General features: G+C 51.5%; 1 protein-coding gene across 3 annotated transcripts in view; it reads right to left on the bottom strand.

Annotated features, from left to right (window-relative positions):
• Window positions 1–3,105: 3,105 nt before the first annotated feature.
• Window positions 3,106–12,500, bottom strand: part of lmo3 (LIM domain only 3) — a 45,574-nt gene continuing 36,179 nt past the window's right edge. For all 3 annotated transcript variants that reach the window (XM_061229568.1, XM_061229569.1, XM_061229567.1), the window contains exons 3-4: window positions 10,342–10,467; window positions 3,106–3,249 (exon numbers count right to left, since the gene is read on the bottom strand). In XM_061229568.1, coding sequence (XP_061085552.1) covers window positions 3,144–3,249; window positions 10,342–10,467 — 232 coding nt within the window. In that variant the 3' untranslated portion in view covers window positions 3,106–3,143. The remainder of the gene's footprint in view (window positions 3,250–10,341; window positions 10,468–12,500) is intronic.

Below are 12,500 nucleotides of genomic sequence, written 5' to 3'. Positions count from 1 at the left end.
TGGGCGTTCCCTCACTGCTGGCCTGCTAGCTGTTAGCATAGCGGTCAGCTCTTCCACTGGGCGTTCCCTCACTGCTAGCCCGCTAGCTGTTAGCGTAGCGGTCAGCTCTTCCACTGGGCGTTCCCTCACTGCTAGCCTGCTAGCTGTTAGCGTAGCGGTCAGCTCTTCCACTGGGCGTTCCCTCACTGCTGGCCTGCTAGCTGTTAGCGTAGCGGTCAGCTCTTCCACTGGGCGTTCCCTCACTGCTAGCCCGCTAGCTGTTAGCGTAGCGGTCAGCTCTTCCACTGGGCGTTCCCTCACTGCTAGCCCGCTAGCTGTTAGCGTAGCGGTCAGCTCTTCCACTGGGCGTTCCCTCACTACTGGCCTGCTAGCTGTTAGCGTAGCGGTCAGTCCGCACACGGCGCTCTGCCGGCCTGCTAGTGGACACGCTAAGCGAGGTAGCGGTCAAGGCCCTAAATTGGGCATGAGCAGCTCCTGTACTGGAGGGCCGGCGCGCTGCAGGTTTTTGTTCCCACCGGTTACCCCGGCTAAATGAGCCAATCAGCTGGACCCACCAATACTGATTCACTTAGGTTAGATCATATCGGGGCACGAGAACAGTCTTTGGCTGTCGTTCTTGCGCTTAACAAGAAATATGAGCTAAAATGTCAGATGGTGTAAATGTTAGGGCTAATTAAGTTCTGAAGGCTAGAAGTTGGCATGACAACCAGAAACGGATAGGGCCCCCGTTGCCCACCTGTGCGTTAAAAGAATAAAAAAACTTGCCGAGTGTTCTGTGTCACCCACAACTTGTGTCAGAACAACATCTAAGCCTTGAATGGCAGCCTATAGCTGTGTGTGTGTGTGTGTGTGCGTGTGCGTGAGCGTGTGTGCGTGTGCATGTGAGTGTGTGTGTGTGTGTGAGTGTGTGCGTGCATGCGTGTCTGTTCTCGTGTGTGTGTGCGTGTGTGTGTCTGTGCACATGTTTGTGTGTGTATGTGTGTGTAGCCTGAGTGTGTTTGTGAGAGTGTGTGTGTGTGTGTGTGTGTGTAGCCTGTATGTGTGTGAGAGTGTGTGTGTGTGCTTTGGATAAAAGTACCATATGAATGCAGTCCTCCCACGCCCAGAATCAAACCGACAGCACCAGACTGTTTGACTCTTTTACTAGAAAGGTACAGCTCCAGTAAAATACCCCGGTACAGAAATTGCCAGTTTTACAAGAAACCCAAGCAATGATTGTACTAAATACTTACAGTACAAAGAGGGCAAAAAAAAGAAAAAAAAGAACACAATTCCACAAATCGTAACACAATAAAACTGTATTACATTTGTGCTTAAAATTATTACAATACAGTATGTACAAGAGCAGTCTGAAAAATAAACATCTCATGCTGTGGGACACATAGAAAGAAATCATTATACAATAGCAAGCGAAGAAGAAAAAAAAGAAAAAAACTTGTATATACAACCGCATTTCAAAGTGTAAATCAATTGGCCTTCATGTTTTCACAAACCTCCCGCCTGCCTGTGAAGCCGGTAATCATCCCAGTTCAGTAGCTTTGGGGGGGGGGGGCGGCGAACTTCCGCGATTCGACAGTTCGACGCTGTGGAATTACCCATCATCCCTTGCCCTCGCTCCGCGGATCGAGTCGGAGCTCGGAGGGGAGCGTTTCTGTAAAACGCGTCGTCTCTCTCTCGACTCCCCCTCTCCCTCGCTCCGGTTAATCACAGCGACTCCAGCCAACGTCCGAAACCTGCTCTCTTTACCGTCTTTTTTGTTTTGTTACGTTGCCGTTGTTATTTTTCAAAACGAAACCGAACTGTTTCCGAAAACGAAAATCGAACGACGCGCACCATGAAAACGGCTCTTTAGAAAGATTTATAAATTCTTGCGGGTTTTTTCTTCATTTTTAATTTTTTTTTAACCCTTCGTGGAACAAGCGCCCCGTTCAGGCGACGGCGTCCGCGCGTCTGCCCGGTACTGACGCCGCTGTGTCGCCACGGCGACGCTGTGAAGTGTTCTCTTCCCATCATTCCCCGCAGAGCGAAGCATGAGTTCAAGTGTCTGCGCTGCGTTTCTGAACGGCGCTTCGTAACGACGAGATTTCATTAAAAGCATATCAAATAAATATTTTAGTGTTTTTAATTTTTTTAATTTTTTTTATTCAGCGTTTGAAATGAAAGAGCCTCTAGACTGGCCCTGGCCGGCTGCTGGCGAAGCCGAGCCCGCCTTTTCTGGGCGGCCGGACCCGGTGACTGGCCGGCGCGGCCGCCGATCACAGTGCGTCAGCCAATCCCAGTGCACGCGGGAGCCATTTCAGAAAGCCCCATTGGAGGGCCTGCTCCAGCCTCTCTTCTTCTTCTCCCTTTTGTGTTTCTGTGGTTCTGGCCCGAGAGGAGGGAGGAGGCTTGAAGGGCCCTGCTGTTCTGGATGGTGGGGGGGGGGCTTGTATTAGTCTCAGGTCTTTTCTGGGGATGAGGGGGCGAGGGGCGGTGGCAGGTGGTGGAACAGCCAAAAATCCATCCCTCCGTAAATCTTCCCTTTCAGGCCATTGTCAGGCCCCGGTGCTGGGTCTCAAAGTGTCGCTCTGTCTGTACGGCTATTCTATACAGCAACGGGGGGGGGGGGGGGGGGCGGTTAGGGAGGGGGTATGTACATGGGGGAGAACGCTGAAGAGCAGATACTGCCTCTGTGTAACTGCAGGCCCTCTGCCTCTCTCTCAGGGGAGGGCGAGATGCGGAAGTTTTAGCGTGTGCTTATGCGTCTCTGTGTCAAGCGGGTGTGTATTTTTGTGTGCGTGCAACTGCGTGTGCGTCTGGGCACGTGTGTGTGTGTGTGTGTGTAGCCTGTATGTGTGTGTGTAGCCTGTGTGTGTGTATGTGTGTGTGCGTGTCTGTGCACGTGTGTGTGTGTGTGTATGTGTATGTGTATGTGTGTGTGTGTAGCCTGTATGTGTGTGTGTGTGTGTGTAGCCTGTGTGTGTGTGCGTGTCTGTGCACATGTGTGTGTGTAGCCTGTATGTGTGTGTGTGTGTGTGTGTGTGCGTGTCTGTGCACATGTGTGTGTGTGTGTGTGTGTGTGCGTGTCTGTGCACATGTGTGTGTGTAGGTGTCAGTGTGTCAGTAGGCAGAATGCAGTGGGGGAGGGGGGGGGGGGGGGCTCTTCAGCGGACTTGGGGCGCATAGCCCTCCTTCATTAGACCCTCTTCATAGTCCGTCTGGCACAGTATCATGTTGTTCTTCAGGAAGAATTTGTCTCCTACACAAAACCTGGAGAGAGACAGAAAAGAGTGGGGGAGGGGAGGGAAAGAAAGAGAGGGAGGGAGGGAGGGAGAGAACAATGTGCATTAGTACGAGTGTTGAAATCAGGCCTCTCTCCGTTGGAGCTGCAGGCTGGGCCTGGTTTTTGGGGGCCTCCCCCCGTTCCCGAAGGTGGAGCGGGCGTGTGCCTCTGATGATCTGGCCGGGGGGGGGGGCGGCTGTTGCCCCTGTTTGCAGTAGGAGCCGGACTCTGAGCGAGGAGCGGTGCCCGTTACCCGGGGGACCCGGAGCCCACCTGAGGAAGATGCTCCCGGTTGCTACGGCGGGGCCGTTGCTAGGGCGGGAGCCCCCCACGCCCGACCGCCGCGGAGCGATACTCGGGGAGCCGCGATTCGCCAGATTAGAGGCAATTATTTCGCGCTTGTAGCGGGATTAAGGCGCCTCTCGCCGGCGTCGCCTTCGCCTCTCGATTCCCGACCAATTACACGAGCCGAAAGCGAAGCCCGATGGACGAGCCCCCCGGGGGCCGAATGAAAGTGCGGCACTCAGCCGCAACGCCAGAACGTTCTCCCGGCTCAGACCGCCACGGCGGGGGGGTCTCCTTTTCCACCTCCTTTCGCAAAACTTTCTGTTTTCTTTCCCCCCGCGCGCCAACGTCGAGCCGCGAACACGGGTAAAGTCGCGGAGGGAGACGCCTCGCCGCGGAAATAACCGCTAACAAGACGCATCGGTCCTGCTTAACGTAACGGGTGCCGGTCGCTCCGGTGAAAAGTGTCCCGTTGAGATGACACGCGCGTCGTGCCGATCCATTAGCGGGTCCCAGTGTGTGCCAGCCCCCCCCCCCCCCCCCGGGGTGATGGGGTCACGCCCTCCCGTTTACTTCAGCCCCCTCCCTCCTGGTGGGACGTCGGCCCTCGTTCGCTTGCTCGCGGTGAGGTCCGTAAGTACTTGGACAGCGACACACGGCGCGCTCGATATGGATGCTCCCACCCTCAAATTAAAGCTGACGCTCTAATGTGTGTATCTACACACGTGGTATTGCGTTCATAGAGAATGAGCCCTTTAAAAGTGTGCCGCTGTCCAAATACTTATGGAATTCATCACTTCATAGAGCCAGACTGTCTGCGCTGACTAAAATGTCCAGCCATTCTGAGCTCTCTAGCCGTCAGCCCTATTCCTTACTCTCCTGCTGGGTTATCTGTGTGAAGGCTTCTGTCCTGCTGGGTTATCTGTGTGTGAGGGGCTCTGTCCTGCTGGGTTATCTGTGTGTGAGGGGCTGTGGGTGCTGGGTTATCTGTGTGTGAGGGGCAGTGTCCTGCTGGGTTATCTGTGTGTGTGAGGGGCTGTGGGTTCTGGGTTATCTGTGTGTGTGTGGGGCTCTGTCCTGCTGGGTTATCTGTGTGTGTGGGGCTCTGTCCTGCTGGGTTATCTGTGTGTGGGGGGCTGTGGGTTCTGGGTTATCTGTGTGTGTGTGGGGCTCTGTCCTGCTGGGTTATCTGTGTGTGGGGGGCTGTGGGTTCTGGGTTATCTGTGTGTGTGTGGGGCTCTGTCCTGCTGGGTTATCTGTGTGTGGGGGGCTGTGGGTGCTGGGTTATCTGTGTGTGGGGGGCTGTGGGTGCTGGGTTATCTGTGTGAGGGGCTGTGGGTGCTGGGTTATCTGTGTGTGAGGGGCTGTGGGTGCTGGGTTATCTGTGTGAGGGGCTGTGGGTGCTGGGTTATCTGTGTGAGGGGCTGTGGGTGCTGGGTTATCTGTGTGTGAGGGGCTGTGGGTGCTGGGTTATCTGTGTGTGAGGGGCAGTGTCCTGCGGGGTGCTCTGAGGATTCATTTATTTATTTAATTCCTGTATTTGTTTCTGTTTGTAATGGTTTGTGGCTGTTCTCACGCTGCACTGTGATCCCTGGGGTACTGTATTTTTGTTCTAGTTCTTACACCCGTCTGTAATGAGAGGAATTACATCACGCAGCTTGAACAACCTTTTCATTTTAATTACGTGCCGGTAGTTAAAACGATACTGCAGCTGCAGCAGGCCCACCGGCACACATTATGGATCGACTACATTCATAAACTGCGTTTGACGATTAATGCAGTATTTCGCAACAACTTCTAGCTTGGCTAATGAATGTAATAACAGAAAATAAATATGAAGACATAATAACCATTTGCAATAATCATTACACCTACCGTTATATATTGGTTCACACCGACTTCATTGAGCAGTCTTGTGGTCTTATGTTTCTCACAGTTAAGAGAGCTGAACTGCACAGTGACTCCACGTTGTGCCGGTACTGTATGTGTAAGTTGCAGTACATGCATTGGTAGTTGGTAAGTTATCTCCTCTAGCTACTTTAACATCATCGCAGTTGTGCTCACTATCAAAGAGACTGACAAACAACACGGCACGTTGTCTTTTTTTTCTGGAGGGCAGGCTATGTCCTTAGGTAGTCTAAAAATAGTTCAAATATGTGGGCCATCCAAGACCAAAGATAAAGTTGCGACCTCTGTGAACATTAACTGTCCGTTTTTTGAAGGAAATCACTCGGTTCGGTTTAGTGAGCCGTGCCATTGTTGTGATTTAATCGTACGTTATTCAAAAAGTGCCACAAAATAACCGTCTTGGGAGAACTGTCTTTACGAACGAAATCAGTTGAAATCAACACCCGCTGATATTTAAATGCAATGAAAATAGGTCATTTGATTGGCTATGAATGGAATCAGTTGAAATCAACACCCGCTGATATTTAAATGCATTGAAAATAGGTAATTTGATTGGCTATGAATGAAATCAGCTGAAATCAACACCCACTGACATTTAATTGCGATGAAAATAGGGAATTTGATTGGCTATGAATTAAACACCAGCATTCCGTGGCCACGCCCAGTGTTCCCGTGCCCTGCGCCAGGGGCCCAATCGCTGACTCTGGCTTCAGCAGAGCGGGAGCACCGGCCGCTTCTCATTGGATAGAGCACCGTCCCTGCCCCTCCCCCTCCCCGTGGAGAGTGGCTGTGAGCACTGCACAGTCATGACATCATAATTACATCCCCTCATTAACATATTCACTGCAAACATTACTGAGACAAACACTGCTCAGACCCTGCTGGTCTCCATTTCGCATTTCGCAGTGAGGATACGCAATATAAAAACATAAATATTTGGCGATCGGTTATTTAAGTGACTAGATACAGCTGTAGGCGTACGTCTCTAAAAGCTCGGTTGAAGTGCTCTTTCTGACTCAGCTAAAGATAGGCGGAGATGTGTTTACACCGAATCAAAGCCCCAGGCTTGTTCGCCTGCGCCCCCCAAACTGCTGAGCGCCTGACGTCAGGAACGCGCTGTAAGCTCCGGGCAGGTTGCGGAGATTTAAGCGCCCCGCAGCTGCCAAACCGCCCCCCCACCTCCGCCCATCCAGCGGGCGTATTTAACAGGCTTAGAAAGGGGAACAGGCAGTAACCGCCAGAAAAGTCCTCCGATATAATCTCAGACCTCCGAGCGGGAGTCCTTGATGAAGTAAACCGTTTCGTTCCGTTTGTCTTTTTCTCTTTTTTTCCACGGTTTTTGGCCTCACAAACCCGGCTGCTCGGTGAATTGAGGAGCTAACCCGTGTGGTTGTAGCAATTTAACCTTCAAAACCCAGCTGGGAGCCCCCAGCTGACCCCAGGAAAAGGCCCATAATTACAGCCTGTGACCCCCCCCCCCCCCCAGCAGCCCTGCTTATCAGATAGTACATTTCTAATGATGTTCCAGCAGGGGGAGGGAGGGGGGGGAGATCTCTGCCAGTTGCGAGATGGATTAGATTGCTTTATTGAACACGGGGGCCCTTTTATGTTTGGCGAAGCTGATTGAAGCTTGTTGTGTATGAGCTTTCCCGAGATTAGACTGAAGCTGGTGAGAGGCTCAGCTTCACAGCTTCCCTCTGTAAGCCTGAGGGGGACTCCACCAGGGAGGGGGTCCTACAGCTGTCACTGGTGAAGTGGAAATAACAGAGGAGAATTTCAGGGGAAATGAAATGTAGGAAGAAGTTTAAACCCTGCACACGCCACTCTTCGGTGCTGAAGTTCAGTTTTTTAAAAGCCAAACTTTTGGAAAAACATGTTTTCACTTTGCTTTCGCCAACAGACTGCGCTCAGTATGGGTTGTTGAGTGTAGATTGATGGGCAGAAATGGTCATTTTATCCGTTTAAAATTAAATCTACGACACAATAAAGTGTTGGGGTCAGAATACTTTCTGAAGCCACTGTATGCACAATGTTTCCACCCTCAGTTCTTCGGCATCGTGTATACCTGACCTGGTGAGGACGTGAGGGTCCAAACGTCGTGTATACCTGACCTGGTGAGGACGTGAGGGTCCAAACGTCGTGTATACCTGACCTGGTGAGGACGTGAGGGTCCAAACGTCGTGTATGCCTGACCTGGTGAGGACGTGAGGGTCCAAACGTCGTGTATACCTGACCTGGTGAGGACCTGAGGGTCGAAGTGCTGTGTATATTGTTTAATTAATAGGAGCATTAAAGGCGAGCTGAAACGGAAGTGTGACTATGACGTATACACGAGTGGAACGGATCTTTCGGGACATTTGAACGACAAACACGCCCGCCGGTACACGATGATGTCAAATCGAAATTCTAATCGTTTTCCAGGAAGTGGAGGGAAAAGCCGCTGCTCTAACTCCTAACTTTGTTTCAGCTTCTCTTCATAGAGTAGTGGTAGAGTAGGGTTTCCCTGTTGTTACATTAGCACTGCACTGTAATGAGTGAACTCGAACGTGGATGACAGAGCTGCGTGCGCCTCTTGTTTTTGTAGGACTGAAACTTGGGAAAAAGAAGCGCGAAATACTTTTGACAGTCAGAGAAGGAAGTGTGTGGTGATACTGTGTGCCTCTCAGTTTTGCTGAAGAAATCATTTCCCCTCCTTCAGGCCAGGGGCGTAGATGGGACCTAAAAAATATTGGATGGCAGTGGGGGGGGGGTTAGGCCGGGGTGTTCTCTGTTTATTTTCTTTGTCATTAATTTTGTCATTTAAATGAGTTTGGGTTTTGGGGCGTAAACGGTGTGTACACACGCCTCTGAACTAGGCATTACATTCGAGAAAACATTCCCCTCCTAATTGCATTATAACGAACGTTCTCACAAAATAATTAAATGAAATACTGGCTTTGGAAACGGACAGCGCTAGTTACGGTCGTGCTTCAAGTAACTAAGTGAGGGTGTTTGAATAAGGGCTCCCCGCAAGAGAGAGCCAGTGGAATCAGCAGGGTTAGGCAGAGGGGGGGGGGGCAGAACTGTAAGGAAGCTCCAGACAGATTTCTGGATGAAAAAAAACCGCTGAAAAACCGCTCCAATTACACACCCGACGCCTGGCCATAAATCTTGAGCAATCGTCAGAGAAATTGTGATTGACAGGTGGACGGGGGCGGGAGGCCGTGCCCGGCCGTGTGAACCCCCCCCCCCCCCCCCCCCCCCGACGGTGATTTCATTAAACACCCCGTCGTCTGCCCTAATGTAAACGGAAAGACTCACCCGGCTTGAGTGGGTTTTAATTCGGAGAAACAAAATTGCCCTGCCTCGGCCGTCTGAAGGAGATTAGCTGACTTCTTGCATTAGGTGAGTTTGTCTTGCGTCGGAGACCGGAGTGACAAGACAATAACCGGGTGCTAATTGTGCGTAACCTGCTTTATGGATATGCAGTGCCAGTGGGCCGGGGGAGAGACCGGGCGCGGTGCCGAAAAACGTACGAGGGCCGCGTTGCATTGTGGGTAACGGCCAGAGAAGTGGAAACGGAGCAACAAAAGGCTGAGCTGTGCTGGGGTTTCCGAATATGAATATTCTGAATATTTAAGCGCCAATCAAAACCCCGGGACAGGAATAATCACGAGGAGGCGTTAAACGACCACATGCAACGTTCTTTCTTTTTTTGAGAATTTTGGTACAAGTGTGAAAGATAAGATTCAGTAATCCGTGATTTAAAATGAATGTGAAATCTGTGTGTGTGTGTGTGTGTGTGTGTGTGTGTGTGTGTGTGTGTGTGTGTGGGGGGAGGGGATGCATTACACGTGTGTTTGATAATGGCGGGGGGGGGGTGCAGACCGGGGACTGGAGGCTGGGCCTGGGACCATCAATCCAGAAGCCATAAACAGAATAAATCAGGAGATAAGTGTGTCTGAGGAGATGGAATTGCCCTCATACGCCTTCCCCGGTGACACGGATCGCTCTTTTTCATTCTGTCAGCGCCCAGCACACCTTTCAGCAGTGCGGGACACACGCCTTCCCTCTGTCTGCTGGCTTCGGCAGAGACTACTGGGGACTTTCAGACTACTGGGGACTTTCTTACAGTGTAATGGGGACTTTCAGACTACTGGGGACTTTCAGACTGTTTACTGGGGACTTTCAGACTACTGGGGACTTTCTTACAGTGTAATGGGGACTTTCAGACTACTGGGGACTTTCTTACACCATACTGGGGACTTTCAGACTCCTGTGGATTTTCTTACAGTGTAATGGGGATTTTCTGACAACTGGGGACTTTCTTACAGTGTACTGGGGGCTTTCAGACTACTGGGGACTTTCTGACTGTGTACTGAGGACATTCAGACTACGGTGGACTTTCCTACTGTGTAAACTGGACTTTCAGACTACTGGGGACATTCTCAGTGTACTGGGGACTTTCAGACTACTGGGGACATTCTGACTGTGTACTGGGGACTTTCAGATTACTGTGGACTTTCCGACTGTGTAATCTGGACTTTCAGATGACTGGGGCAACATGGCTCAGGCAGTTAGAGCAGTCGTCTGGCAGTCGGAGGGTTGCCGGTTCGATCCCCGGACGGGCTGTGTCGAAGTGTCCCTGAGCAAGACACCTAACCCCCAAATGCTCCTGACGAGCTGGTCGGGGCCTTGCATGGCAGCCATTCATGAGTGTGTGTATGAATGGGTGAATGGAGAAGCATCAATTGTACAGCGCTTTGGATAAAGGCGCTATATAAATGCCAACCATTTACTGGGGACTTTCTTACAGTGTAATGGGGACTTTCAGACTACTTTTGACTTTCCTCGCGGGACTTTCTTCACGACGACGGCGTTTCGTTTCGCCCTCCCCACCCACCCACCTCTGGTTGCAGAGCTGGCAGGCGAAGCAGTCGAGGTGGTAGACGTTCTCCTTGGCCCTCATCACCATCTCGAAGGCCGGGATGAGCTTGCTGCAGGCCGCGCAGTTCCCCGTCACGCCGAACAACCTGCGGGACCCAAAAAAAACCCCCACACGTCAGAGGAGCGTTCGCCAAAACACCACGCCTCGGGACGGCGGCGTTAACGCTGCCGTTCGTGAGGGATTCACGGCTGTTATTCTTTTTTTCGTCGTACATTTATTTCAGATTTTTCCATTTTTCTGATTGGCTGACCCTGCTAAAGTCCCTCCCAACTGGAGCAGCGGGCCAATCGTGCCGCTCCACGTGAGCCGGCCGAACTCGGCTTTTGGCAGGACCGGGAATCGAACCCCGGTCCTCGGCGCGCGACCGCAACGAACCGCGAACGCAAGTCCGCGGCTATCCCCGTCGCGCCGCCGCGGCGCCACGGCTCCGTACAGCTGTTATTCTTGTCTGAGGCTGTGAAAAGGGGTGTGTGTGGGGGGGGGGGGGGAGCTGATAACGAAATCGTATAACAAAATAACCTATTAGGCCCACTTCTCCGGTCCCCGTGGCAGCGTTGTTAACATGATGAAGCTGCGTGCCCGGCTCCGGGCCTCAGCGTCTCAGACGGCGATCTGATGAATGATCCCGGGACCGTCGTACGCACCGCTGTTTATTAACCTTCAGAAAGTCTGTTTCCCCCACGGCGGAGTCGGGGATAGATCGTACCCCCTATAAACACCTGCTGAATTAAGGGGTGTTCCCTTCCAGGACCATAACAGATCTCTCTCTCGCTACCTCTCTCTTTCTCTCTCTCCCTACCTCTCTCTCTCTCTCTCTCTCCCTACCTCTCTCTCTCTCTCTCTCCCTACCTCTCTCTTTCTCTCTGACTGCGGGTGGAGAGGGAGAGTTCACCTGAGCTCTAATTAAAAGAATTGGGCCTTTTCATTTTGATCTGTCTAAATATAGAAACGTGATGTGTTCTTTCTGTGTAAACTGCAGACGCCCACCTGACTGCACATGCAGGATGTGGCCATGTTGATTTTTACAAAGCCTCTCAGTCGAAAGGATATCCTTAAAAATGACTACTGGGAAGTGCTTGAGCTTGACTGTAATCTCTTTGTAACTTGTGTGGAGGACGAATGGTCTGGGAGATGTGATGTGATTGGTCGGATGTGGACGGTGAATGAGCTGGGAGATTGATGTGATTGGTCGGATGTGGAGGATGAATGAGCTGGGAGATGTGATGTGATTGGTCGGATGTGGAGGGTGAATGAGCTGGGAGATGTGATGTGATTGGTCGGATGTGGAGGGTGAATGAGCTGGGAGATGTGATGTGATTGGCCGGATGTGGACGGTGAATGAGCTGGGAGATGTGATGTGATCGGTTGATATGGAGAGTGAATGAGCTTGGAGATGCGATCGGGTGAAAGCGCTGGGAGATGTGATGTGATTGGTCGGATGTGGAGAGTGAAAGAGCTGGTAGAGGTGACTGGACTGCGCATCCTGATCGTGTTTCTGACGCGTTTCTGCTCTGCATTTCCTCTAACACTAACGACTCCCCGGGCTGCATAAATAAGGAACTGACTGGACAGTTATCGATGAATGATTGACAAAGCTGTGAGAGAGTTTCCCCCCTCTTTCGCTCTTAGCCGTCAGCCCAGATTAGGGCTTGTAGGGTTGTAGTAGGGTGCAGTTGAGCCGGGCCACATCCTGCATCCATGTCTTAACATCCTGCAAGTTTAAAGTACGGCTGTGAATAATGGACACACGCTCTCTTCAGGGTGGGAGCAGGGCTGTGTTCACACGGAGTCGGCTCTCACCGCCACTGTTCTCAGGCGAATGCCGAGACGCTGTTGATTTAATGTAAAGGCAGTTCCTATAGCGACAGTGATGTCATCAACCGGTGCCCGGACTAGCCCTCACGTCCTCGGTATCCGAAGCCCATATTTAATTTCGTTCTTTCAGAAAGAATGTCAGTTGCAATTCACTTAGCGTGGGGATGAACAGGCTTTCATTCAAATTAATTTAGATCTACTAATAAATGTAATGGGCAATTAGACCCTCGGAATGAAATTAAGAAAGTGAAACGACTCCAGGGGAAAGAGGAGCACACCTCCTCTGCCCCCGCCCAGCGAGGT

Source organism: Conger conger, chromosome 19 (genome assembly GCF_963514075.1).
Source record: "Conger conger chromosome 19, fConCon1.1, whole genome shotgun sequence".
Taxonomy (NCBI): domain Eukaryota; kingdom Metazoa; phylum Chordata; class Actinopteri; order Anguilliformes; family Congridae; genus Conger; species Conger conger.
Note: the sequence above shows the minus strand (reverse complement) of the source record. Positions and strands in the feature narration are given on the sequence as shown.